Source organism: Gorilla gorilla, chromosome 13, assembly GCF_029281585.2.
Source record: "Gorilla gorilla gorilla isolate KB3781 chromosome 13, NHGRI_mGorGor1-v2.1_pri, whole genome shotgun sequence".
In the NCBI taxonomy this organism is placed as follows: domain Eukaryota; kingdom Metazoa; phylum Chordata; class Mammalia; order Primates; family Hominidae; genus Gorilla; species Gorilla gorilla.
Genome location: NC_073237.2, coordinates 101810654 through 101837697, shown reverse-complemented (window position 1 = coordinate 101837697; position 27044 = coordinate 101810654). Strand labels below are relative to the sequence as shown.

Below are 27044 nucleotides of genomic sequence, written 5' to 3'. Positions count from 1 at the left end.
CCTTCTAGCCTTGACTGTAACACAGGAAATACCAAGAGAATTTTAGAGGCTCTAGACTTACAGATATGGACAGATAATTCCTCTATTTGTTTAAGCTACTATTAGCCAGCCATGTCTAACTGAAACAGATGCCATTATTATTGTTATTCCTATTTAGGAAAAGATATGAGAAATCAGGCATACTGCTTATCCTTATGAAGGATAACTTTGTAATATATAACAAAAATCTAAAATGTGCATATTAGATCTAGAATTTCTACTCTAGGACTTTATCCTAAGAAAATAATCAGGAAAGGGTTGAAGATGTCACAGAAAGACATTCATTGGATAAACAGCCAAGATCAAAAGTAGAATCAGTATAGTCTGTTATTTTTAAACTTATATAGCCTGGAAAAAATGGAACTAGGGACATCAGAGGTCAGCTATACACATTAGATATTGGGTGGTTTGGATAGGTAAATTATTTCACATCTCCGTTAACAGTTTTGGTTTTCCAGGCCAGTTGCAGTGGCCCATATTTGTAATCCCAGCACTTTGGGGGCCTGAGGTGACAGAACTGCCTGAGGCCAGGAGTTCAAGACCAGCCTGGGCAACACAGCGAGACCCCGTCTCTACAAAAAATTTTTTTTAATTAGTCAGGCGTGATGGCATGTGCCTGTAGTCCTCCTAACTCAGGAGATTGAGGCAGGAGTAGTACTGCTTGAGCCCCAGAGTTCAAGGTGACAGTGAGCTATGATTATGCCACTGTACTTCAGCCTGGGTGACGAAGCGAGATCCTCTCTTAAAAAAAGAAAAGTTTCAGTTTTCTCATCTGTCAAAATTAGGTCTAATAACCCCATGTAACAATGCTGCATAATAAACTTCCCCCAGTCTTATGGCTTATAAGCATCTATTTCCTCCCTCACAAATCTGTGAGTCAGCTGGGCAGCTATGCTTTGGTCTGCTCCATACATTTTTCTCTTCTCCTATAGGTCAGGGGAGCATAAAAACTAAGTCAAATTACAACAGCCTATTCGAAGCTTCTGCACATGTCTGTTAACATTCTACTGGTCAAGCCCAACATAAAAAAGGCAGGGAAGTATACTCCACTCTAGTTGAGGAGGGGCGCAAAGTGATTAATTCTAATGAATAGTTCTAATTAAGAAATGAGGATAAAAACATAAACACACACAAAAAAATTTTTTCTTCCCCATGATTGTTTTTAGGATTAAACTGAGCATGGAAAGCATCTAGTACAATTCTCAGTAATGGTAGTAATTATTATAATACACCCCAGAGGGAGTGGTTGGCAACTTTTCACAATGTAACAACACCATCTCAACTTCGGAATTCCTTATCTGGTATATTCTACGGAATCTTCAGAAGCTATTGATCTCCACATCATTGTCTCTTTTTTATTCCTATACATACAGATAAAGGTAAGTCATACCATTATACTTCCCCAGTAGGTACTAAATTAAAATATATGCTGTACTAAAATAAACTAATTTTGACATTTTATCAAAATTATTTATCATTGAGTTCATTTAAATGAAAGATAATCTGTGTAACAAAATAATAATTTTTAAATAACTAGCTCAGGAAATTCCAATAGATTAAACATCCTTGAAACTTAGCACCTCTGTCTTTAGTGTGCTATTACAAGTATATTTAACTGAATTTTTAATTGTTTGCCGCAACTCGCAAAGATGCAAGAATTTGAATAACCATGATTAATATTATGTATTGCAAAGAGAAGTGTGATCAGAAAATATACAATGATAAGAAAGGAGGAATGATAAGAAAGAAGGAATAAAATTACCTTTGTTGATAAATAGTGCTTGTAGTAGTACAACTGAAACAGCAGAAATGCAGAACTTGTCAGCGTTAAAAGGACCAAAACCACGTTCTTATTGATTCTACTCATTAGTCTGTGGTGCTCACTTGGTTGTCTTTTGAAAGTATCTCAGTCCTTTTCATCTTTTTGGATTTGGAAAGGAAGATAATTTTGTTTTCTGTGAACAAAAAAGATATTTTTAAAGAAACAAAAACCTCTTTAATTTTGTACCTGTAATAACCAACAATAGAACAAAGAAAAAATTAAATTTCCACAGGCGTTCTTTGATCTGGTCATTGTCTATGCTAAAGAAATAATCAAATATGAGACCAATGATAAAAAAACAAAAATGTTTATTATCACTTTTTTTATAACTGTAAATAACTGAAAACATAAATAGGATATTTATAAAAACTGACCAACAAGGTTGAGAGGTGCTTTTCTCCTCCAGTTTCTGATTCAGTAAATCTGGTATGAGACCTCAGAATTTTCATTTCTGACAAGTTCCCAAATGATGCTGATGCTGCTGACAATGCTGAGAACCACTTCCAAAGGAGAAACTGAGACCGTTTTTAGTCAAGGAACATGGCCTGTAAGACAGCTCTTTGTTGCTTTTCAAGTTTGTGTGTGATCTAGGATGTGGTCAGTTTTTATTAATACTCCATGTATGTTTTCAGTTTTTTCAACTGTAAAGAATGCCACAATAAACATTTTGTTCTTTCATCTTAGGTCTCATCTCTGATTATTCCTTTAGGATAAGAAATTTAATACAGTTCTACTTCTTCCTACCTTGTCTCCACTGTTTGATTTTGGTTAAACACATTTAGTTCTTCAAGTGCTTACATTTATTCCTTCAATCCTTCAAATATACTGACACCTCTATTATGCTTGATATCTAAGGTTTATATGTCTTTTGTTCTCCAGCTATAAAATAAGAAGAAACCAACAAATTTATACTACATTCTGTCTTCTCTCCTCTTTCAATCTTGACTTTTATTAATTATTTCTACATGTTACAGTTCTATTGTATTCCATAACTACAAATCTCATAGTTATTTTGGTCTTATTCCTACAATGTTCCCTGCCAAACCATTTGCTATATCATCTCTGTTCATCTACTGGATGACTGATATTCATCTTCTTGCAGTTTATCAAAAAGAACTTAGGGGTACCACTTACCTTGAGCTTTTGCCTTGTTCAAAAATAGTTGTCAATTTGGCTTTGAGGTTACACTGTCTTTCCCCAATGACTTACACACTTTGTACCATTGTCCTGTAGTGCTAAATATTCCCTTGACAATATCTGATTTCCCAAACCAACTCCTGATAGGTAATTTAATCTTTTTATTGGGATGAGCAAAGAATGCATTCCTTACCTTTGAAATCCAATTTTTTTAAAAACTAGGTTATACAAGGATGTTGATGACTGTATGTTAGCTTTTCCTCATTCAATGTGTTTCCTTTCAATCTGTAGAATAAAGATTTTTTTTTTTTTGAGACAGGGTCTCACTTTGTCGTCCAGGCTGAAGTATAATGGTGCAATCATAGCTCATTGTAACCCGAAACTCCCACGCTTAAGTGACCTTCCTATCTCAGCCTCCTGAGTAGCCATGAGTAAAAGTATGTGCCACCATGCCCAGCTAATTTTTAAAAAATTTATTTGTAAAGACAGGGTCTTGCTATGTTGCCCAAGCTGGTCTTAAACTCCCGGCCTCAAGAGAACCTCCTGCCTTAGCCTCCCAAAGTGCTGGAATTACAGGTGTGAGCTACTACTGAGCCTGACCTAAAGATGTCTTTTCTTTGCAGAAGGTTTTCTTAAATATTTTTTCTGTTATAACATTGAATTCTCTATTTTCAGAACTACAATTAAGCATTTTTTTTTTTTGAGACAGAGTCTTCCTCTGTCGCTCAGGCTGGATGGAGTGCAGTGGCACGATCTCAGTTCACTGCAACCTTCACCTCCTGGGTTCAAGCAATTCTCCTGTCTCAGCCTCCCGAGTAACTGGGATTACAGGTGCCTGCCACCACGCTCGGCTAATTTTTGTATTTTTAGTTTAGAAGGGGTTTTTCTGTGGTGGTCAGGCTGGTCACGAACTCCTCACCTCAAGCAACCCACCTGCCTCAGCCTTCCAAAGATTACAGGCATGAGCCACGGCACCCAGTCCTCACCTACTTTTCTAAATGGGAATATAATTTACTCCTTAACTATGGAAGAAAGAAATAAGGGTGTATTCTAGACTAGAGGGTAGTCTCTGGTATACAAGAAAACTCTTTCTGACAGGGTATTTTGTACATGTGTATATGTGAGAAAGGCAGAGAATGTGTATGAGAACAAGTGGGAAAAGCATTTAAACATTACTTCTTCCAGATGTCAGAGACAGGCAGCAAAGGGCCACTCACTATCTCTCCTCTACTTTGCCTCAGCAAGAGAGTGCTTCCTGCAAAGATGGGGTATCTGTGCGCTTCCTCATTCACTCTTCCTTTCTTGCTAGTTCATGTTGCCAAACAATCCAAGGAAATTCCCATTGCCTTTCTATGCATCCCGATCCCACTGTAAACAGAAGAGGACTCTTTGCTCTGCCAGCTCTATCTGAGATCTCTTTCTACCAGCATTCTCTTTTAATCTCTTCCTGCTTACATGTGGCTGCCATTTCTCAAATATTTCAATTTGGAGTTACAGGTCTTCTAGTCTCAGCAAAGATGTAATTACATCTCTTTCTCTCAGTTTCCTTGTTGTTTCATGGTAATTTCAGATAGAAGAGGGCACAAATGTCTTTACCATCTTAAAATCAAATCTTGGTTTGGGGTTTTAAAACAATCCAAATGAGCTGCCAGAGCTGATGACTATATAAAGCAAACACTAAAATATATATATATATATATATATATATATATATATACAGTCTCAAGAAACTACTTAAGAGAAATAATACCAATAGTGATGTGAACAATTCACCTGATCAACAGATAATGTATATTAAGCAAAGATAACCTAATAAATCATAATTATTTTCTATCTCCCAAAACTGTGAAAACAATATCAATCAACATTGATGATGGTATTAGTTTTTGTATTCAGTTAAAACCCATGGAAATACAATTATCAAATAGAGGTTTAGTATCCCTTATCCAAAATGCTTGGGACCAAAAGTATTTTGGACCTTTTAGGATTCCAGAATATTTGGATTACACTTACCAGTTGAACATCCCAAATCCAAAATTCTGAAATGCTCCAATGAACATTCCTTTCAGCATCATATTAGCACGCAAAAGTTTCAGATTTTGGAGCATTTCAGATTTTGAATTTTCAGATTTGGGATGCTCAACCTATACTCTGATAAGGGCAGCTCACAAGATTAACAAGGAGACTGCCCTTCATTTTCAAGATTTCAACTCAAGTTCTTGTACTTGTATTAAATAGTGCATTAATGTATTGTATGCTGATTCCTAGTGAAATCTAAAGTGGCACTCAGAGTAGGCCATAACTCAGCTTCTTCTAAGCCCAAATTAATAAATGGGAAAGAACACATAATAGGCCTATATAAGCTACTACAGGCATAAAATCTAAATTAATATCTCGTTCTTTCTTTTCTAGTTTACAACTAATTCTTATAAAATAAACCTCCAAACCATAACATCAAAAACTTTACTACATTTTTATTATCAAGATGATATCCAATTAACTTCATTATTTATTTTCTATAAATGCCAAGGCAATTCAGTCACAAAAGAGAAAGATTCGCCTATCAAAATGTTCCTTTTCACTAGCACTACCTCTTCATTAGGAATATTCAGTAACCACTTAAAAATGAATAATGTGATACTGAAAAAAAGAGGCCATAGTATGTTGATTTTACCTTTAAAATACCTCTTGCATCAATTCCTTCCTTCTTCACTGTCATTCTAAACTCTAATTGTACCTAATGTCCTAATTTTAACTGATGTCCCTGTCTCCACTTTCTCTGTATCCACAATCTTACCTATACACTGACAGATGTATCAAGTTGCTGACAGATAAATCAAGTTACACCACAATCAAAACTTTTCAATAGTTCCCTACCACCTACAAATAGTTCAAATTACATATAATGGTATAAAGGGGTATTCACAATCTGACTGAATACAGGCAAACTTACTATAAGCTTTCTCAGACTTCACATAGTCTATGGTTTTTGCATGAGTATTCCTGGAATACATCCTACACTTTCCTGCCTCTGTGTTTTTGCCCATTACCTCTTGTCTGTAATGTTCTCATTTACTTCCGTAAAACCAGTTTACTTTCTTTTCATAGCTCCTCTCAAATGACACTTCTTCAAGGAAGTCTTCAATATTCTTCCAGGTTAGAAGTGCTCCCTCCACCTCCAACCTAGTTTTACCTTCCTGCAAGAAATAAATAGTCACTGTCTACCTTAATGGGCACAGATGCCAAAAAAAAAAATGCTAAGCACTAGAGATAAAATGACAAATAAGATACACTTCCCTAATTTTGAAGGGCTTAAAGGTGAGTACAGGAGTTTTCAAGAGAAGAAGGGCAGTAGTGATAGTGGTGGAGAGAGTGATGTACCTGAAAAAGAATATGAGAAGATGTTTTCCAAAATGCACAAGCCCTATTCCTTACCACCCCCACATCAATTAAGAACCACTGTTCTAGTTTATGATGGACTCTATCAGAGATAAATATAGAGGCAATAACAATACAGTGTAGTTGCAATGAAGGAATAAGCACGGGTTACTATGGAAGCACAAGGAGAGGCAACTAACCTTGAGGCTTTTACTAGTTTCTATTTTGCATTATAACTGTTAGTGTACATGAATCATCTTCCCCACCAGCCTAAAATTGGCTGAATTAACATCAAGTAATAGTAAGTATGCTAAGTATACTAAAAATACACTGCACAATGCTCAAGAGAACAGAAAACTATTTAAATAAAGGTTTTCTGTTCTGCAGGAACTTTTACAATAAAACAGAATTTGAAATATAAAAAAAAGATTTTTAAAAGAGTTTAAAGCCCCTTAAACTCACATATCTGGTTCCAACCTTCAAAAAATAAACGTTTAAAAATATAAAAAATAACCTATAGAGAGATACGGCATAGAACTAAAACAAAAATATTGTTTCTATATACACTTCTTTTTATATGTTACATTTTAGCTATCATAATAAAAACACTAGGGAGGATAGCATTCACTTCCTTACTTACACTTAGGTAAAGTTTCCTAAAGAAGACAGCATATCATCTCTAATGGAAAAGAAAACAAAAAGTATTGCAGAGATAGTAAATTAAAATGAGGCAGTGGTTGGGAGAGAAATGACAAATGTTTTCAGGAAAAAAAAGATGTAACGAGGGGAGTTACGAAGTTTAAGTAGCCCAATTATCTTAAAGTTCTAATGCAAATATGAGAAGGTTAATATATAAGTATGGTATATTGCAACACAGAATTATTCTTAGATGAAGTGGAAGCAGGGCATAACTAGTGCATGAACTGAGATCTGGCAACGAAGAAGAAAGAAATGGGCAGATCTGCTTAACAACTAAATCATGAATGGGTTATAGGTGTCAGAGTCAACAATCCTCTCAGTCTTTGGGGCAGCTAGACCCCAAGAGTAGGTCATCTCCAGCCAAGAACACATTCTTTTATGTTTCCTTTCATCTTTTCTTGGTCAAATTTACTATGTGTCAAGATGTGAAAAGGCTTGGAAAAAAACTAGTAGTAGATAAAACCCATACACAACTGTGATGAAAAAGGTACAGGATTTGGAGTTCAAGATAATTCTCAGGCTCTTTCTACAGTGAAGAGCAGCACTGCATATTCTTTTTATTTACTTATTTTTTTTATTATTATATTTTAAGCTCTAGGGTACATGTGCACAACGTGCAGGTTTGTTACATATGTATACATGTGCCATGTTGGTGTGCTGCACCCATTAACTCGTCATTTACATTAGGTATATCCACCAATGCTACGCCTCCCCCTTCCCCCCATCCCACAACAGGCCCCGGTGTGTGATGTCCCCCTTCCTGTGACCAAGTGTTCTCATTGTTCAGTTCCCACCTATGAGTGAGAACATGTGATGTTTGGTTTTTTGCTTGAGATAGTTTGCTGAGAATGATGGTTTCTGGCTTCATCCATGTCCCTACAAAGGACATGAACTCATCATTTTTTATGACTGCATAATATTTCATGGTGTATATGTGCCACATTTCCTTAATCCAGTCTATCATTGATGGACATCTGGGTTGGTTCCAGGTCTTTGCTATTGTGAATAGTGCCGCAATAAACATACATGTGCATGTGTCTTTATAGCAGCATGATTTATAATCCTTTGGGTATATACCCAGTAATGGGATGGCTGGGTCAAATGGTATTTCTAGTTCTAGATCCCTGAGGAATCGCCACACTGTCTTCCACAATGGTTGAACCAGTTTACTGTCCCACCAACAGTGTAAAAGTGTTCCTATTTCTCCACATCCTCTCCAGCACCTGTTGTTTCCTGACTTTTTAATGATCACCATTCTAACTGGTGTGAGATGGTATCTTATCGTGGTTTTGATTTGCATTTCTCTGATGGCCAGTGATGATGAGCATTTTTTCATGTGTCTGTTGGCTGCATAAATGTCTTCTTTTGAGAAGTGTCTGTTCATATCCTTCGCCCACTTGTTGATGGGGTTGTTTTTTTCTTGTAAATTTGTTTGAGTTGTTTGTAGATTCTGGATATTAGCCCTTTGTCAGATGAGTAGATTGCAAAAATGTTCTCCCATTCTGTAGGTTGCCTGTTCACTCTGATGGTAGTTTCTTTTGCTATGCAGAAGCTCTTTAGTTTAATTAGCTCCCATTTGTCAATTTTGGCTTTTGTTGCCATTGCTTTTGGTGTTTTAGACATGAAGTCCTTGCCCATGCCTATGTCCTGAATGGTATTGCCTAGATTTTCTTCTAGGGTTTTTATGGTTTTAGGTCTAAGGTTTAAGTCTTTAATCCATCTTGAATTAATTTTTGTATAAGGTGTAAGGAAGGGATCCAGTTTCAGCTTTCTACATATGGCTAGCCAGTTTTCCCAGCACCATTTGTTAAATAGGGAATCCTTTCCCCATTTCTTGTTTTTCTCAGGTTTGTCAAAGATCAGATAGTTGTAGATGTGTGGTATTACTTCTGAGGGCTCTGTTCTGTTCCATTGGTCTATATCTCTGTTTTGGTACCAGTACCATGCTGTTTTGGTTACTGTAGCCTTGTAGTATAGTTTGAAGTCAGGTAGCGTGATGCCTCCAGCTTTGTTCTTTTAGCTTAGGATTGACTTGGCAATGCAGGCTCTTTTTTGGTTCCATATGAACTCTAAAGTAGTGTTTTCCAATTCTGTGAAGAAAGTCAGTGGTAGCTTGATGGGGATGGCACTGAATCTATAAATTACCTTGGGCAGTATGGCCATTTTCACAATATCGATTCTTCCTATCCATGAGCATAGAATGTTCTTCCATTTGTTTGTGTCCTCTTTTATTTCATTGAGCAGTGGTTTGTAGTTCTCCTTGAAGAGGTCCTTCACATCCCCTGTAAGTTGGATTCCTAGGTATTTTATTCTCTTTGAAGCAATTGTGAATGGGAGTTCACTCATGATTTGGCTCTCTGTTATTTGGTGTATAAGAATGCTTGTGATTTTTGCACATTGATTTTGTATCCTGAGACTTTGCTGAAGTTGCTTATCAGCTTAAGGAGATTTTGGGCTGAGACAATGGGGTTTTCTAGATATACAATCATGTCATCTGCAAACAGGGACAATTTGACTTCCTCTTTTCCTAACTAAATACCTTTTATTTCTTTCTCCTGCCTGATTGCCCTGGCCAGAACTTCCAACACCACGCTGAACAGGAGTGGTGAGAGAGGGCATCCCTGTCTTGTGCCAGTTTTCAAAGGGAATGCTTCCAGTTTTTGCCCATTCAGTATGATATTGGCTGTGGGTTTGTCATAAATGGCTCTTATTATTTTGAGATACATCCCATCAATACCTAATTTATTGAGAGTTTTTTTTACAGTGCTTATGACATTCTTTATTCAATTCACATAGAAAAGCATGCAGTATTAATGTAAAACAGTACAACATGAATGTAAAATGTTCAGTGCACATTAAACAGCATACAAACCCATTTTTAAAGACCTATATAGGCATACCAAATACGTTTAGAACAATACACTTTTTCAGAGCCTAAATTAAAAATTGTGCTTACCTCTTACCTATCTTCACCCCCTCAACACTCTTCACAGAAAAGTTTTGTCCTACATAAAAGATATTCTATCAGCCAACTGAAACCTCTTTTTCTTAAGTATGGAAAACACAGCAAGCAAAAATGCTACCATGCATAGTTTCCACAAAGAACAGGAACATGCAAACAAGAAACATACTACTCAAAAGAAAACTCCCCTGGAATGCAAGTGGATCAAGAACTTGGCGATGAGCTCTTTCAAACCTGTTACATCTGGAACAATGAAGCTATGATGTTTTAGGTTCCTCTAAACCCAAGTGCTCCATGCCTTCTTTCCATAGTATGCTAAATTTCTGATTTTACACACATACATACACACACACACACACAGAGGAGAAAATGTAAGCTACCTAACATAAAACAAATGTCTTCATATAGAAAATGTTTTCTTTCATACTAGCAGAACATTTTCACAAAACTGGACAAAACACAATGCTAAAAAATGCAAACATATACATAAAATCTAAAAAAAGAAAGTAAATCAATATTGGACTAAGGCTAGAGTGCTATTTCTCCATCATGGCCCTGCAGAAAAACTAGGCCATCACTAAACATAAATAAAAAGGGACAGGTAAAATAATTTCCACCCTAGGAAAAGCTTAAACTCAAGTCTCTTATTGAGCAGTGTATAGACAACACTAAAAGTTTTATTTAAGAAATCCAAGTTCTGAAGACAAGTGGGGCTATCAACAGGCCACTGTATCTAACAGTTAAATAACATTTTTTAAAAAACAATGTACATCCAACCGAGATACATATCAAATTCAGTAAAAAAACAAAACCAAAAACAAAACCAACCAACCAACCAACCCCAAAACACAAAAATAACCTCCTCCCTAACTTCTCTGGTCACAAAGACTCCCAAATAAAAATGAAAAGAACAAAGTCTTTTCAAAATGAACAATAAGCGTTCTGGGTACAGGTTAATCCACCATCCTGACTTGATACCTGACTAAAGATTATCAATTCCAATTTGTATAGAACTTTTATGAGGAAAAAAGGTAACTTTAACAACTTTTCTATTTCTCTCAGGACAAAACCACAAATGACACCTTTCTAATGAGTCAACTTTTAGTTGCTTTTGATGGGCTGGCATTGGAAAGGCTGCTCTGGATTTTTCTTTTTGTTGATTGATTCACATTTTTATTCCTCTTTTCAGGCACAAAGGAAGTAGACCAAGGAGACTGAAGGTGGTTATGAAGACTGTGCATCTCTGAGGACATCTTAAACAAAGATGACCCAAACCTTTGATCTTCAAATAGTCGATGTGAACTGCTTAACAAAATGCCCTGGGAAAACTCTGTCTGAAACAAGCAGCTTGGGGGTTTGATTTCATTAGTTACTGGACAAGAACTGGAATGGAGTGAAAAATCTTCATTCATTTCTTGGTCAGATGGAGAGAGGAGAAAAAAAGAAGTGGGTTTCCATTCACTTCCATTTTCTAACTGATCATTAGTTAGAGAACCTTTGGAAAGGTTTAGCTCAGTTTTTTCTTCCAACTTATCAGGTTCCTCAAGAAATTCACTGCCTTGAGATGACTTTGATAACCCATCCAAATCCAGTGACTTAAAACCGTTATTACAAGGGCTCTTGCTGTTGTCTGACTCTGACATCATTGAATCCAACTCAGAGATTTTGTCAAGGTAAGCAGCATCCATCAATGCTTCACTGGATGTTCTTGTCCAGTTCATTTCAAAAGAGCGAATAGAATTCAACCTTTTGGATAAACATGAGCCTGATTTCTCACTCAATTTTGAAGATATTTCTCCAACAGAATTTGCTATTGTGTTCCCCTCTGAACTTTCAAAATCTAAGTTTTGGGCATAGCTTGTGGAACAACAGTCCCAAAATCCTGTCTTTGGGGAAGAAAAACATTCTGATTTCTTTTCATTTTCACTTCTACTTATATCATCTTCTGAAGAATCTTTATTAGAAACATTTGAAGAATCACAAAAATCATCAAACACCAATTTTCTGAAATGGTTTGAGTGTTTTTTGGAACCTCCTGCTTGGACCACAGAGCTCTCTCTATTTTCTGGAGTACTGAGCTGAAGGCATCTAAGGGACAAAGGAGTACAAGGAGCTGGAAGATCATAAAGTTCTTCATCTTTGTAGGGTACACAATCACTTGGTTTATTCCCCCATTCTCTTTCCAAATAAGTATCCATACTTGTATCTGTCACATCTAACATTACTTCTACCTGTTCTTGATATAGGTCTTTGTTCTTAGAACAGTTAAGTTCTGCTTTGCTGGTACTTTCCTGCCTTGCAGAACTGGTGTCACACAGTCTGCTGCTGGAAGGCTTTGCTAGGTGGGAAGAACTGGAGGTGGATGAGCCAGGCTGCTTTCTAGCACTATCGCCTTGATTCTTTGACGCCACATCCTCCTCACTGCCTTTGCTCCCTTTGCCATCTGCAGAAAGTGCTGTCTGGCAAATGGAATTCATAGCTTCCTTCTCTTCACTTGAGTTTTTTAGCTGTGCAACTTGAGATTCTAGTTCCTCTATATACTTATCACTTCGTTCCAGGGCTTTCTTGAGGCGATTGGTTTCATGCTCATACTGTTCCACTTTGGACTGAAGAGCAGCAACTGCAAACCTTCCAAACTTTTGAGATGATCTGTTATCAACTTCAGCCTTCAGTCGTAAATTCTCCCTCACCAGATCACCATTTTCCAAGTTCAATTTTTTATTTGCCTCCTTTAGCTTATCCACATCATCTTTCACTTTTTCATAGATTTCATTAGCTGTTCTGAGTTTTTTCTTCCACTCTGCTACAGTTTCTGGGTTAATTTTACTTGGATTATCTGTGACTAGATGTTTGTCTTCATTTTGGTTGCCCTGCACCAAGGTTAAAGGATCCAGAATAGTTTTGATCTGTGACTCCAAGCCGAGATTTTTACTCTTAAGCTCTTCTACTTCTTTCTGTAAACAATCTATTTCGTCCTCATATTCTTTGTGTAGTAATTCAAGTCTAGTTTTCCGAAGATGCTTCCTGACTGTATGGCTTAGCATAGGTTCACTTTCACTTGTTCCTCAATGAATTCTTCCTGAGAGCTCTTCACTGATGCTCTGGTTACCTTCTTTGTACTTCTTAGCATTATAATAATAGCAAAGGTATTTTACAGGTGTTCTTTTTCAGGATGTTCTATCCAAATGCAAAAATGGATGAACTATTTTCCTATAATTTCTTTGCAAGGATTTTCAGGAGTGATGGGGACTCTGCAAGCTGGACACTGGCTATTATTCTTCAACCACAAATCAATACAAATCGAACAAAATACATGGTTGTTGATGCATATGACAGGCTGACGTACCTTCCCCAAGCAAATGTGGCACGTGATGGGCAGAGTGAGCGACAATGTAACATTCTGCACGGTCTGAGCCATGGCAGCGTTCAGAATCCCCTATTGAGAGTTTTTAGCATGAAGAGTTGTTGAATTTTGTCAAAGGCCTTTTTGCATCTATTGAGATAATCATGTGGTTTTTGTCGTTGGTTCTGTTTATATGTTGGATTACATGTATTGATTTAGGTATGTTGAACCAGCCTTGCATCCTGGGGATGAAGCCCACTTGATCATGGTGGATAAGCTTTTTGATGTGCTTCTGGATTCGGTTTGCCAGTATTTTATTGAGGATTTTTGCATCAATGTTCATCAGGGATATTGGTCTAAAATTCTCTTTTTTTGTTATGTCTCTGCCAGGCTTTGGTATCAGGATGATGCTGGCCTCATAAAATGAGTTAGGGAGGATTCCCTCTTTTTCTATTGATTGGAATAGTTTCGGAAGGAATGGTACCAGCTCCTCCTTGTGCCTCTGGTAGAATTCGGCTGTGAATCCATCTGGTCCTGGACTTTTTTTGGTTGGTAAGCTATTAATTATTGCCTCAATTTCAGAGCCTCTTATTGGTCTATTCAGAGATTCAACTTCTTCCTGGTTTAGCCTTGGGAGAGTGTATGTGTCAAGGAATTTATCCATTTCGTCTAGATTTTCTAGTTTATTTGTGTAGAGGTGTTTATACTATTCTCTGATGGTAGTTTGTATTTCAGTGGGATCGGTGGTGATATCCCCTTTATCATTTTTTATTGCATCTATTTGATTCTTCTCTCTTTTCTTCTTTATTAGTCTTGCTAGTGGTCTATCAATTTTGTTGACCTTTTCAAAAAACCAGCTCCTGGATGCATTGAATTTTTGAAGGGTTTTTTTGTGTGTGTATCTCCTGCAGTTCTGCTGTGATCTTAGTTATTTGTTGCCTTCTGTTAGCTTTTGAATGTGTTTGCTCTTGCTTCTCTAGTTCTTTTAATTGTGATGTTAGGGTGTCAATTTTAGATCTTTCCTGCTTTCTCTTGTGGGCATTTAGAGCTATAAATTTCCCTCTACACATTGCTTTAAATGTGTCCCAGGGATTCTGGTATGTTGTGTCTTTGTTCTCGTTGGTTTCAAAGAACATCTTTATTTCTGCCTTCATTTGGTTATTTACCCAGTAGTCATTCAGGAGCAGGTTGTTCAGTTTCCATGTATTTGAGCGGTTTTGAGTGAGTTTCTTAATCCTGAGTTCTAGTTTGATTGCACTGTGGTCTGAGAGACAGTTTGTTATAATTTCTGTTCTTTTACATTTGCTGAGGAGTGCTTTACTTCCATATATGTGATCAACTTTGGAGTAAGTGTGGTGTGGTTCTGAGAAGAATGTATATTCTGTTGATTTGGGGTGAAGAGTTCTGTAGATGTCTATTAGGTCCGCTTGCTGCAGAGCTGAGTTCAATTCCTGGATATCCTTGTTAACTTTCTGTCTCGTTGATCTGTCTAATGTTGACAGTAGGGTGTTAAAGTCTCCCATTATTATTGTGTGGGAGTCTAAGTCTCTTTGTAGGTCTCTAAGGACTTGCTTTATGAATCTGGGTGCTCCTGTATTGGGTGCATATATATTTAAGACAGTTAGCTCTTCTTGTTGAATTGATCCCTTTACCATTATGTAATGGCCTTCTTTGTCTCTTTTGATCTTTGTTGGTTTAAAGTCTGTTTTATCAGTGACTAGGATTGCAACCCCTGCCTTTTTTTGTTTTCCATTTGCTTGGTAGATCTTCCTCCATCCCTTTAGTTTGAGCCTATGTGTGTCTTTGCACGTGAGATGGGTTTCCTGAATACAGCACACTGGTGGGTCTTGACTCTTTATCCAATTTGCCAGTCTGTGTCTTTTAATTGGGGCATTTAGCCCATTTACATTTAAGGTTAATATTGTTATGTGTGAATTTGATCCTGTCATTATGATGTTAGCTGGTTATTTTGCTCGTTAGTTGATGCAGTTTCTTCCTAGCATCCATGGTCTTTACAATTTGGCATGTTTTTGCAGAGGCTGGTATCGGCTGTTCCTTTCCATGTTTAGTGCTTCCTTCAGGAGCTCTTTTAGGGCAGGCCTGGTGGTGACAAAATCTCTTAGCATTTGCTTGTCTGTAAAGGATTTTATTTCTCCTTCACTTACGAAGCTTAGTTTGGCTGGATATGAAATTCTGGGTTGAAAATTCTTTTCTTTAAGAATGTTGAATATTGGCCCCCACTCTCTTCTGGCTTGTAGAGTTCCTCCCGAGAGATCAGCTGTTAGTCTGATGGGCTTCCCTTTGTGGGTAACCCAACCTTTCTCTCTGGCTGCCCTTAACATTTTTTCCTTCATTTCAACTTTGGTGAATCTGACAATTATGTGTCTTGGAGTTGCTCTTCTCAAGGAGTATCTTTGTGGCATTCTCCGTATTTCCTGAATTTGAATGTTGGCCTGCCTTGCTAGGTTGGGGAAGTTCTCCTGGATAATATCCTGCAAAGTGTTTTCCAACTTGGTTCCATTCTCCCCATCACTTTCAGGTACACCAATCAGACGTAGATTTGGTCTTTTCACATAGTCCCATATTTCTTGGAGGCTTTGTTCATTTCGGTTTATTCTTTTTTCTCTAAACTTCTCTTCTCGCTTCATTTCATTCATTTGATCTTCCATCACTGATACCCTTTCTTCCAGTTGATCAAATCGGCTACTGAAGCTTGTGCATTCGTCATGTAGTTCTCGTGCTATGGTTTTCAGCTCCATCAGGTCCTTTAAGGACTTCTCTGCATTGGTTATTCTAGTTAGCCATTCGTCTAATCTTTTTTCAAGGTTTTTAACTTCTTTGTGTTGGGTTCGAACTTCCTCCTTTAGCTCGGAGAAGTTTGATCGTCTGAAGCCTTCTTCTCTCAACTTGTCAAAGTCATTCTCCATCCAGCTTTGTTCCATTGCTGGTGAGGAGCTGCGTTCCTTTGGAGGAGGAGAGGAGCTCTGATTTTTAGAATTTTCAGTTTTTCTGCTCTGTTTTTTCCCCATCTTTGTGGTTTTATCTATTGTTGGTCTTTGATGATGTTGATGTACAGATGGGTTTTGATGTGGATGTCCTTTCTGTTTGTTAGTTTTCCTTCTAACAGTCAGGACCCTCAGCTGTAGGTCTGTTGGAGTTTGCTGGAGGTCCACTCCAGATCCTGTTTGCCTGGGTATCAGCAGAGGCTGCAGAACAGCGAATATTGCTGAACAGCAAATGTTGCTGCCTGATCGTTCCTCTGGAAGTTTCATCTCAGAGGGGTACCCGGTCGTGTGAGGTGTCAGTCTGCCCCTACTGTGGGGTGCCTCCCAGTTAGGCTACTCGAGGGTCAGGGACCCACTTGAGGAGGCAGTCTGTCCGTTCTCAGATCTCAAGCTCCATGCTGGGAGAACCACTACTCTCTTCCAAGCTGTCAGACAGGAACATTTAAGTCTGCAGAGGTTTCTGCTGCCTTTTCTTTGGCTATGCCCTGCCCCCAGAGGTGGAGTCTACAGAGGCAGGCAGACCTCCTTGAGCTGTGGTGGGCTCCACCCAGTTCGAGCTTCCCGGCCCCTTTGTTTATCTACTCAAGCCTCAGCAATGGTGGGTGCCTCTCCCCCAGCCTCGCTGCCACGTTGCAGTTCAATCTCAGACTGCTGTGCTACAAATGAGTGAGGCTCCGTGGGTGTAGGACCCTCCGAGCCAGGCACGGGATATAATCTCCTGGTGTGCCGTTTGCTAAGACTGTCGGAAAAGCACAGTATTAGGGTGGGAGTGACCCGATTTTCCAGGTGCCATTTGTCCCCGCTTCCCTTGGCTAGGAAAGGGAATTCCCTGACCCCTTGCACTTCCCGGGTGAGGTGATGCCTCGCCCTGCTTCGGCTCACGCTCGGTGTGCTGCACCCACTGTCCTGCACCCACTGTCCGATAATCCCCAGTGAGATGAACCCAGTATCTCAGGTAGAAATGCAGAAATCACCCGTCTTCTGCGTCGCTCACACTGGGAGCTGTAGACTGGAGCTGTTCCTATTCGGCCATCTTAGAACCCCACTGCATATTCTTTCAGCTTCCTTTTTACATTTGCATTTGTCCTTTGAAGGTATTAGTATGAAAGACTTTTGGTAACTGGTTTACCCTGACACCTCCTCCAGCCCCAGACCCCACTCTTTTGAGAATCACCTAGGTAGGGGTCTGTTTGAATGAATGAATGAATGAATGATATATCAAGAGAGATGATCCAGAAGGCAGGAGTAGGGGGAAGTGGAATCAAAAACCTTCCCTGACACCCAACTTAGGTTCATAAGATGATATGTGCTAGCCTAGCCATATCCTTATGCTGTGGGGTCCCCGACTTATTTGGGGATATTGGGGAGTAAGAGTGAGTCATGGATAGTATGAATCAGAGAGTGAAACTGCCTTTGCAAAATTATGACAGCTAAGAGAAATCTCATAGTTGATTCCATCTTGTTTCTAACCTCCAATCTGTCCTTGGTCGTTTCTGGGTGCAGGCCAAGCTAACTTTGAAAGGAATTTAGTTTACAGTTTAACCTAAAGCAAGGATGATAGTAACCTTTTCCAAAACTAAACTGCCATTGTAAAAATAATGAAAGACTACAAGATTAGGATTATGAGAGGGACCTGAATTCTGGTAACATGTAGTTAAATGATAACCAGTCTTTTTTCCAGAGGACACAGGATTTATATTTTCCCTGGCTACAGAACCTAAGATTGGTCTTTTGAGATATTTTTCAGACCTTTGCATTCTGGACCAACTGACACTACCTAGAGGTGAACTAGTGACTCATGACCCAACCAGTCACATGGCTCCCCACCCAGAGGTGGACTCAGCACACAAGGACCATTTTTCACACCCTTATCATCGCATCCCCAGCCAACCAGCAGCCCTCATTCCCTAGTCCCCTGCCACCAAACTAAAAACTATCCTTGAAAAACTAACCACCAAGTCTTTGGCGAGACTGATTTGAGTAATAACTCCTTTGCACAGCCAGCATCATTGTTAAGTAAGCTCTTTCTTTACTGCAGTAGCACGGTCTCAGTGAACTGGTTTCGTTTGTGCAGCGCACAGGAAGAATCCTTCAGGCAATTCATTAAAACAGAACTGACATTCAAATATGCCCTGAACAAAATAAAACAGGAGGCTGAACTACAGAGGAAAGAGAGTAGTGTAATTAGGAAAAGGTATAGAGAGATGAGGTAGCAGATTGGCAGGCATAAAGAGAAAATGTCTCTGAAAATGTATTCAGAGGTCAGACCAAAAAAAAAAAAAATCAACATTTTTCAGCTGTTCTCAAAAGCCAAAAATATCCCAGTAGCAACAGCTACTATCAAATCTTCCCTAAATACTGTTGGTCTTTCTTATTGTCCATTTCTTTTCCTTTGACTGCTAACTTTTCACAACTGTCAGCAGCTTGGAAGTAAACATTAGACTGCAAAGGGTTAAGAAGTTTCTTTACCTGCTTACCATTCATGCACTTAATCCTTTGCAACATAACCTCTACCTACACATGCTGTTACTTGAAGATAAAAAGCTAATGAAATTTAGTTTCTCCAGTAGATGCTCCAGAAAAATCATAAATACATAGTTACTCCTTTCTGAATGACTATGGTGTAAGAGGGTTTTGGAAAGAGAGTGGCTGAAATGAAAGATCTAGATAAGACAGGTTAGCAGGAAGGAAGGTGAAGACAGCAAGGATTGTCTTTGGGTTGGGAGGAGTGTAGGTGCTTTTATTTTTTTTCCTTATTTATCTTACGTGAACATCAATTGATTCTGTAGTAAGAAAAAAACTAAGTTTTTTTAAAAACTTTAAAAATTCTCCTCTCATCCTAAATGAAATGACAAATATTCATTTACTAGAACCCACATGTAATTATGTTAATGTCTCCCCATTTTTGAAGTAACACAAGTTTTTATTTTTTTAAGAAATGGAGTCTTGCTCTGTCACCCAGGCTGGAGTGCAGTGTCACAATCATAGCTCACTGCTGCCTCAAACTGCTAGGCACAAGCAATCCTCCCACCTCAGCCTCTTGGGCACCTGGAATGATTATAGGCATGAGACACTGTCCGGCTCCCAAAGTTTTTTTTGTTTGTTTGTTTGTTTTTTGTTTTTTGAGATGGATTCTTGCCCTGTTGCCAGGCTGGAGTGCAGTGGCACAATCTCAGCTCACTGCAACCTCCGCTCCCAGGTTCAAGTGATTCTCCTACCTCAGCCTCCCGAGTAGCTGGGACTACAGGCATGTGCCACCACACCTAGCTAATTTTTGTATTTTCAGTAGAGACAGGGTTTCATCAGGCTGGCCAGGATGGTCTTGATCTCTTGACGTCGTGATCCATCCACCTTGGCCTCTCAAAGTGCTGAGATTACAGGCATGAGCCACCGTGCCTGGCCCCCAAATTATTTTTAAGTGGCTCCCTCAAGAATGCAAGTACTTAATTGCTTGGTTCTGGACACTTGGGTATTTATCTTAATAAAATCATACAGCAAATAGAATCAAACACAGGGCTTAGAGTGTGACATGTACTTAGTGCAACACTTAAATTGTGAATGTATGTACATATGTAAAATCTGGATGAATGTTCCCAAAAATATTAATAATGGTTATCTCTGGGTAGGGAGAATTAGGAGTGATTTTTACACGATTCTTTACACTTTTCTATATTGTTCCAATATTTGTATGAGCATATATTATTTTCATAAGAAGTAAAATTATTTTATCCTAGGAGAAACAGATGATGGGTAGTGGCAGTGGCTTAATAACGGCCATATTTGCTAAACAGGATCTAGATTCTTGTCACTTAAAAGTATGGTCCTAAGAACATCAGTATCACATTGGAGCTTGTTAGTAACACAGAATTTTCAGCCCCCACCTACTGATTCATAATCTACATTTTAATAAAATCCTCAGATGATTCATATGTACATTAAAATTTGAAAAGCACTGATGTAGATGCTAAGGGCTTTACATGCAGGGAGGATAAGAACAATGTCTACCTTGCTCGTCGTTATATCCCTAGAACCAGCAGTGCTTGAAACATATAAATATTTGTTCAGTAAATAAATATGTAAATGATACCACTTCTGGGTAGACAATTAGGCAGTGGAGATTATATCTATTTGAATTATTTATTTTCTGCCAGAATTCCCAGAAGTAGGTGCTTATTATTTGCTGTAAATGCTGTTAAATTAGTTTAATAACAACACTGGGCCCCTGAGAATCTACAACTATATGTAACTTTTTTTAAAAGAACTCCTTCCTTGCTCTTAGCTCTGAGATCCACATGCCTCCTTCAATAATTTCTCCAACCTCCTCTCTATGGGTATGGCCTATAGTTACTCTCTCTACAATCTCTCCCTGAAAGCAAATCCATTCTCAAGATTTTAACTACCACCTGTGAGAGAAAACACTATTTAAATTACAGTCCATGCACTCTATCTGCCTATATTTTCAACTCTATTTCCTGCTCCTCACCTCAAATTTAACATGTTCAAAATTAACTTTTTTTTTTGAGACAGAGTTTCGCTCTTGTTGCCCAGGCTGGAGTGCAGTGGCCTGATCTTGGCTCACTGCAACCTCTGCCTCCCAAGTTCAAGCGATTCTCCTGCCTCAGCCTCGGGAGTAGCTGGGATTACAGGCGCCCGCCACCACACCCGGCTAATTTGTTGTATTTTTAGTAGAGATAGGGTTTCACCATGTTGGCCAGGCTGGTCTTGAACTCCTTGGCCTCAGGTGATCCACCCGCCTCAGCCTCCCAAAGTGCTGGGATTACAGGCGTGAGCCACCGCGTCCAGCCCCAAAATTAACAATTTTATTCTCTGTCAACTATCGTCCTCTCCCAGTCCAGAAGAAAGTAACTAGCTCTCCATCCTCACAGTCTCTAGTTTTACAGGCTTTAGAGAAGAGAGATCAGCTGGCCCAACATCACCTTATGGAGAATAGGCTCTAGAAGAATTAAATGACAGCTAAGAGGCTAGTTACTGGCAACCTCAGCACTCTACGATCTAAATCACTTTATTCCCAGTACACTATTGCATGCTGGAATTCAACAGAATTCCCATTTTTGCCAACAGCACTTAAACTTACTTTTTAGAAACGCAGGTTAAAAATATCATCACCCAGATCCAAGAAATCAAGTCCTGCGTATTGTTCTTTCGGCATTTCCCCGGTTCCTTTCTTCTTCCTTGTCAGAACACCCTGCACTTCCTTCCCACTAAGAGTTCTTTCATCGTTCAATGCCAGCCTTCCCAAATCCTCTACCCTCACTAAACATATGCCCACAAATAGAATCGCTAAAATATAAATGCTTATTCCTGCATTTGATATCTTTGTCCATGGCCCAACAGAGATGGTTTCCAATCGTTCAAACCCTATTTATCCTCAGAGTCTAGCTCAAACGCAGCCTTTTCTACTGGGCTTCCCATCTGCCCAATTTCTAACATACTGCTCTATCATTCACTTTGTCATTTGTTCACAGCTTGATTTTTACTGACTGGAAACGTGCTATCTTCAAAAGCATAAAGAATCTGATATATCATCTAGGTCCTTTTTTTTTTTTTCCACATCTGACAAAACTGAAGCCAAGAGAAATGTGGCTTACCTCATGTTAACTGAGAAATTGTAAATTTCAGGCCGGGCGCGGTGGCTCACGGCTGTAATCTCAGCACTTTGAGAGGCCAACGCGGGCGCATAACCTGAGGTCAGGGGTCACTACCCTAACCCGGCTACTACAAGAGTCTCGATCGTCCTCCAACCTTTCATCTGTCCCAGGATTAAGATTTCACCTGATGACACGCCCAGAAGTGCGGGAAGGACTGGCCAAGTGGAAGTCTACCACGCGATGCTCGTGGACTGACTGAGGAGTACCCAGCCCGGAGCGCGCTCAGCCTGTGGCCGGCCTCCTCACCAAGGGGTAGGCAGGTGCCCAGAATGCTGGAGGATGCCCGGTAAGGGCACCCGAGTCGCCAGCGGTACCTGTCTGAAGGCGCCCTCCCATCCCCGGGTACCGACCTGAGCCTCCCGTACCTTACCTCCCTCAGCAACAGGCTGCAGCCGCTCCGCTTTACGGCACTCACAGCAACCGCTGCAAAAGCCGCCGTCAAGTGCTGAGCGGCGGAGGCTGGCTTGGTTCCTGCTGGGAGGTTCCCACGGTCCAGCCCCAGCCTCGGCTTTCCTGTGACTCTTGTCGCATCCTCACCGCCAGAAGTTCACTGAGCCCTGGCGATTCCTCGCTTTTATAATCTAGCCACTTAGCCAAAGCCCTCTTTTATCTCTTGCCGAATTGACAACTACAGCAGCGCACTGAGGCGATCTGAGAGTTTAAGTTCTGAAACGCTTTCGACAGCGGAAGATGAACTGGAGGCAGCAGCTGAGCCGTTTTCCAAGCCCGTTAAATGTGAACTTCTGATAAACGAGTGATTTTTTTAGTGCGTGTGCTTTGCTAGAGGGATTCAGCATAACTCCCTGAAGTTTCGTTTGGATACAATTAGTAGAGCTAGGGGATACAGTGGAAAATAGCAGCTGCGTTCACTATTGCTCATGAAGTTGAGGTGCCTTTATGACATTCAAGATTCAGCGACCTGTTGCCCTCCAGTTTAAGGCTGGATACAATTTTGTACCTGATTAACTTTTTTCTTTTCTTTTTTTGTAGAGACGTTGGGGGCTAGCAGGGCGGGGTGTGGCGGGGGTGGGGGGGAGGGCGTCCTCACCATCTTGCCCAGGCTGGTCTCGAACTCGTGGCCTCAAGCGATCCTCCCACTTTGGTTCTTTTAACGGTGTAATCCAAAAGGTGGTTGTTAAGGCTCAGATATTAATCTTGTTATAAATTTTTGAAAACCATAAATCACTAAACCAGTTACTGTAATTATAATTTATTTCTACAAAAGGGAAAATACTCCCATCATATATTTGTTTTCTAAGCTTTGTTTTTAATTCTATCAGTACAGAAAGAAAAGGAAGAAAAAGTCTTCCTCACTTCCTACAGGTTATGACATTTACCAACTTTTTGTTTTTCCTTCCAGAAATTTCCTACGTACATACAAGCTTACTGTTGAAGTCCTCTCATCCAATGCACTCACAACGGGTAGGTACTCAGTAGGTTAATAAAAAAAAAGTGGAAGGTTACACCAAGAGGAAGTAAGTTATCAAACCTTAATGGCATCATTAACACAGGTGCTAACGTGATGGGACATGGGAAAACTTGAGCATCACATACTTGCTATTGATTGAAACACATCAAATATAAAAATTCTTGAGTTTATAATGACTCCTTAAAAAATAAAATTCAGTCGTGATTGAAGGTTGCCAAGTTGAAGATTAAATATTCTACAACTTGATAAGGGAAAACATCAAGCATTTATCCTGCCTTTCTTGTATGAACTGAATTTTAGCATAACCAAAATACTTATAAGAGTTCCAGCTAATAAATGGAGAATGATAAAACAATCACGATTTTGCAACTCCTAATAAAATAATCGAAAGGGCAACATCAATAGATGATAAAATTAAGGTGAAAGGTTGATGGGGAACTTTATAATAGACTGGCACCACCTAAACCCACTGATCTTAATCTCACTAAATTTGGAACAAGCATATATTATGTACTTCCTGATGTGATAGAAAGTACACAGCCACACCTGTGAAGGATTCTTGCCTAAAAATTGAAACTGCATTTACTCAAACTCTAGATCTAATACAGGATATAGAGAAGCAACTAAATTCAGAAAACGGGACATTCTGCCAGACAAATTCCTCGGTTTTTTTCATAAATGGCATTTAAAAGCAGAGGGAACTATTGTAAAATCAAATATTTAAGAGATGTAACGGAGTACAATGTGTGGACCCTGTCTGGATCTTGATTTGAACAAGATAACTGTAAAAAGATACTTTTGAGACAACTGAAATTTTAGTATGGACTGATCCATTAGATAATAGTACAGAATTACTGTTAATTTTGCTAAGAATGTTAACAGAATGTGGCTGTTTTTAAAAGCCATCATGGATGCATATAGCATACTTACAGGTGACATTTTAAAACAAAATAGATGGCACAAACATGGCAAAATGTTAACAATTGATTAGGTGATGAGCACAAAGCACTGGCTTTCTACTTTTCTGTATATTTGGAAATTATAATTAAAAGTAACAGGAAAAGGGAAAAATTATCAGGTTCTTAGAAATAAATACTTTCCAAGTGTATAACAAATCTAGTTCTGAATAGACCTTCTCAAAAAGGCAGTTTCAGTAGAGGGTTACAATGGCCATTCTTCTGTTCTGAACTAAGTTCATTTTAAGTATGGACCAGCTGATTAGAGTATCTCACTGTTTTTCTTACAAAACCATAGACATAATGCATCATCCATCATTTGTAGTTTCTGTTTCTGTAAAATGGACCAGGAACTTAAAGATACAAGTGAAGGAATATAAATTTGGAGTCCTGGAATTTATTTTTAAAAATCTTCCCCTATCACTCACAATTACTTTGGCCACAACTAACTGCAACTTTTTAAACTCTTCATCTCTAATGGTTCCCCTACTTTTCTTATAAGTACCTTTTCATACTCATTTCATATTTATTTTGGTTTATATATTTATATAATTGGTTTACATACTTACATGACTACAACAGTGACTACCACCTACATAAGCAGGTTTGGAAACAAACATAACTGAAGGTAAATATACAACTAAACTGGTGGCAGTGTTACTTATCAAGCATACTGAAAGGTCAAATGTGAGCCCTCAGCTCATGGCAAACGTCAAGTCAGTATGCTTTAATCTGGATAGCAAATACAGTTGAAAGAGGGGGTACAAGGATGCATAAAAACAGCCTCTCTTACAAGTAAATATTCATGTTCTATAAACCACTCAGCTGTGCACACATGTAAGGATCCTGGCCGACTCCTAACATTTGTAGGGTCTGGGCCAAGAATACAAATGAAAGCCAACCCTGACATATTTTCAGTGTCTAAATAGCTGAGCGTTAACCAACAAATGAAATGTTATACTCTTCTACTTTAACATGTATTCTCAAGGAACAGAAATCTAGGTTCAAATATGCAATTCGCAGATTCTTCAGAAGTGTACTAGAAAGTGATACTAGGTTGGCCTGCCCTTCCCTGATCCCCTGGGTCTCTTTTTACTTCTAGCTTAAGCCTGCCACAGGGGCCTATCATGCATGCATGTGGACAACTCAGTCTGCACATCCAAGCTTCATCTGTACTTCCCACAAACTGCCAGCCATAGGGGTATATACATCTGTAGTAGTCTTTTTTCAGGATGGATTTGGACAAAAGACCTGCACATATCCTGGAAGCAAGCTTCAGGCTGATGAGGCAAGGAATCCTGGGGTTCTGGCTGATAACATAGTATAGAATTCTGTGGGTAAAGGAACATGGATTCCAAGTAGGCATAGTCCCTTGGCTCCTCAATTTTTCATCCCATGAAGAGAGGCACAGCAAGAGTGTGGGGATCCGGTTAGTTAGCTTACCTTAGGTAGGTAACAAGAGAAGGGTCCTGGAGAGTCCCTGGCTCATGAGTCAGTGCCTTATCCCCAGAAGCAGCCTGGGAAAAAAGCTGCAGGCACCAATAAGGGAACTAGCACAGGGTGTTGTGCCTGGAGACATGCCCATGACTACACAGATGGAAAAACCTACGGCCCATTTGGATAAAAACGTGCACAAACCTCCAGCTCACTCAGATAAGGGAACAAGGCCTGGCATAGAAATGCCTTGGTCCTTTGTATTGTCAGCAGGTTCCCAGGAAAAGTTTATTCCCCTTTTGTAGGCATGGGCACAGTGGGCTCTGTTAAGTTCCTATGGGCGCTCTACTTTCCTTTATTAGGACTGTAAGTCCAGCTGCTGTGTATCATCACCTCAGCCCGATTGGTCCTCGGCCACACCTTCACTTCAGCTTCTGATAGGTCCTGGGCCAAGCTAAGCAGCATCTATGAATCATTTCACCTCTTGACTGGTCCCGGGCCAAGCCGAGTCACGCATTCGCCAAGACAGCCCGCAGACTAAGCACATGCCTTCCCCTTCCGTCCATAAAAACCTGGACCCCAGCCTCATGATGGGCACTCCCGTTCGGGACCCCCTCTCTGCTGGCAGAGAGCTTTCTTCTTTCACCTTATTAAACTTTCACTCTAACCTCACCTTTGTGTCCGTGCTCCATAATCGTCTTGGAGGTGGGACAAGAACTCCAGGTGTTATCTCAGACAACGAAAGACTGTTTCAATAATATAGTATATAAGTGGGTAAAGAAACATGCATTCCAAGTAGGCATAATCCCTTGGCTCCTCAATTTTTCATCCCATGAAGAGAAGCACAGCAAGACTGTGTGGTGATCAGGTCAGGGTCCCCTCTTACCCAAGTATACATGCATGCACACACCCGTTGTATCGGACTGTATATACTGCTGGATGACGTTTTTGTTTAATATCATGAATACACTTCCATTAACAGCATATCCTTTAACAGCTGTGTAGGATCACATGGAAATACCAAAATCTAACCATCTGCTCTTGTGCTGACCTTGTGCAAAAATAAATAAATAAATACAAATACACCATGCAGTGTAAGTGTAAAATGGGGTTTAGTAAGGAAAAGCTTGGGCAGAAAAGTAGAGTGCACGTAATATCCTGAGCTCTTATG

At 39.4% G+C, this 27044-nt stretch overlaps 2 protein-coding genes and 1 long non-coding RNA gene across 14 annotated transcripts in view; 1 reads left to right on the top strand and 2 right to left on the bottom strand.

Moving 5' to 3' along the window:
• Nucleotides 1–22453, bottom strand: part of FKTN (fukutin) — a 92436-nt gene extending 69983 nt beyond the window's left edge. For 2 of the 12 annotated variants that reach the window (XM_063696639.1, XM_063696643.1), the window contains exons 1-5: nt 6049–6202; nt 3192–3283; nt 2606–2740; nt 1924–1994; nt 1802–1834 (exon numbers count right to left, since the gene is read on the bottom strand). In XM_063696639.1, coding sequence (XP_063552709.1) covers nt 1802–1834; nt 1924–1994; nt 2606–2639 — 138 coding nt within the window. In that variant the 5' untranslated portion in view covers nt 2640–2740; nt 3192–3283; nt 6049–6202. Of the gene's footprint in view, nt 1–1801; nt 1995–2605; nt 2741–3191; nt 3284–6048; nt 6205–22424 lie in introns of those variants that run through there. The other 10 variants (XR_010130314.1, XM_063696644.1, XM_063696646.1 and 7 more) reach the window with 10 other exon arrangements.
• On the bottom strand, nt 9828–13684 carry LOC115935857 (ORC ubiquitin ligase 1-like). Its single transcript, XM_031014830.3, is given in 2 exon segments — nt 9828–13112; nt 13241–13684. Coding segments are annotated over 2 exon segments (2196 nt in total). The 5' UTR covers nt 13456–13684; the 3' UTR covers nt 9828–11131.
• Nucleotides 22454–22495: 42 nt separating the features above from the next.
• LOC109028414 (uncharacterized) lies at nt 22496–26570 on the top strand. Its single transcript, XR_008668342.2, has 3 exons — nt 22496–22789; nt 23415–23476; nt 26236–26570. It is a non-coding gene; the product is annotated as an uncharacterized lncRNA (long non-coding RNA).
• Nucleotides 26571–27044: the final 474 nt, after the last annotated feature.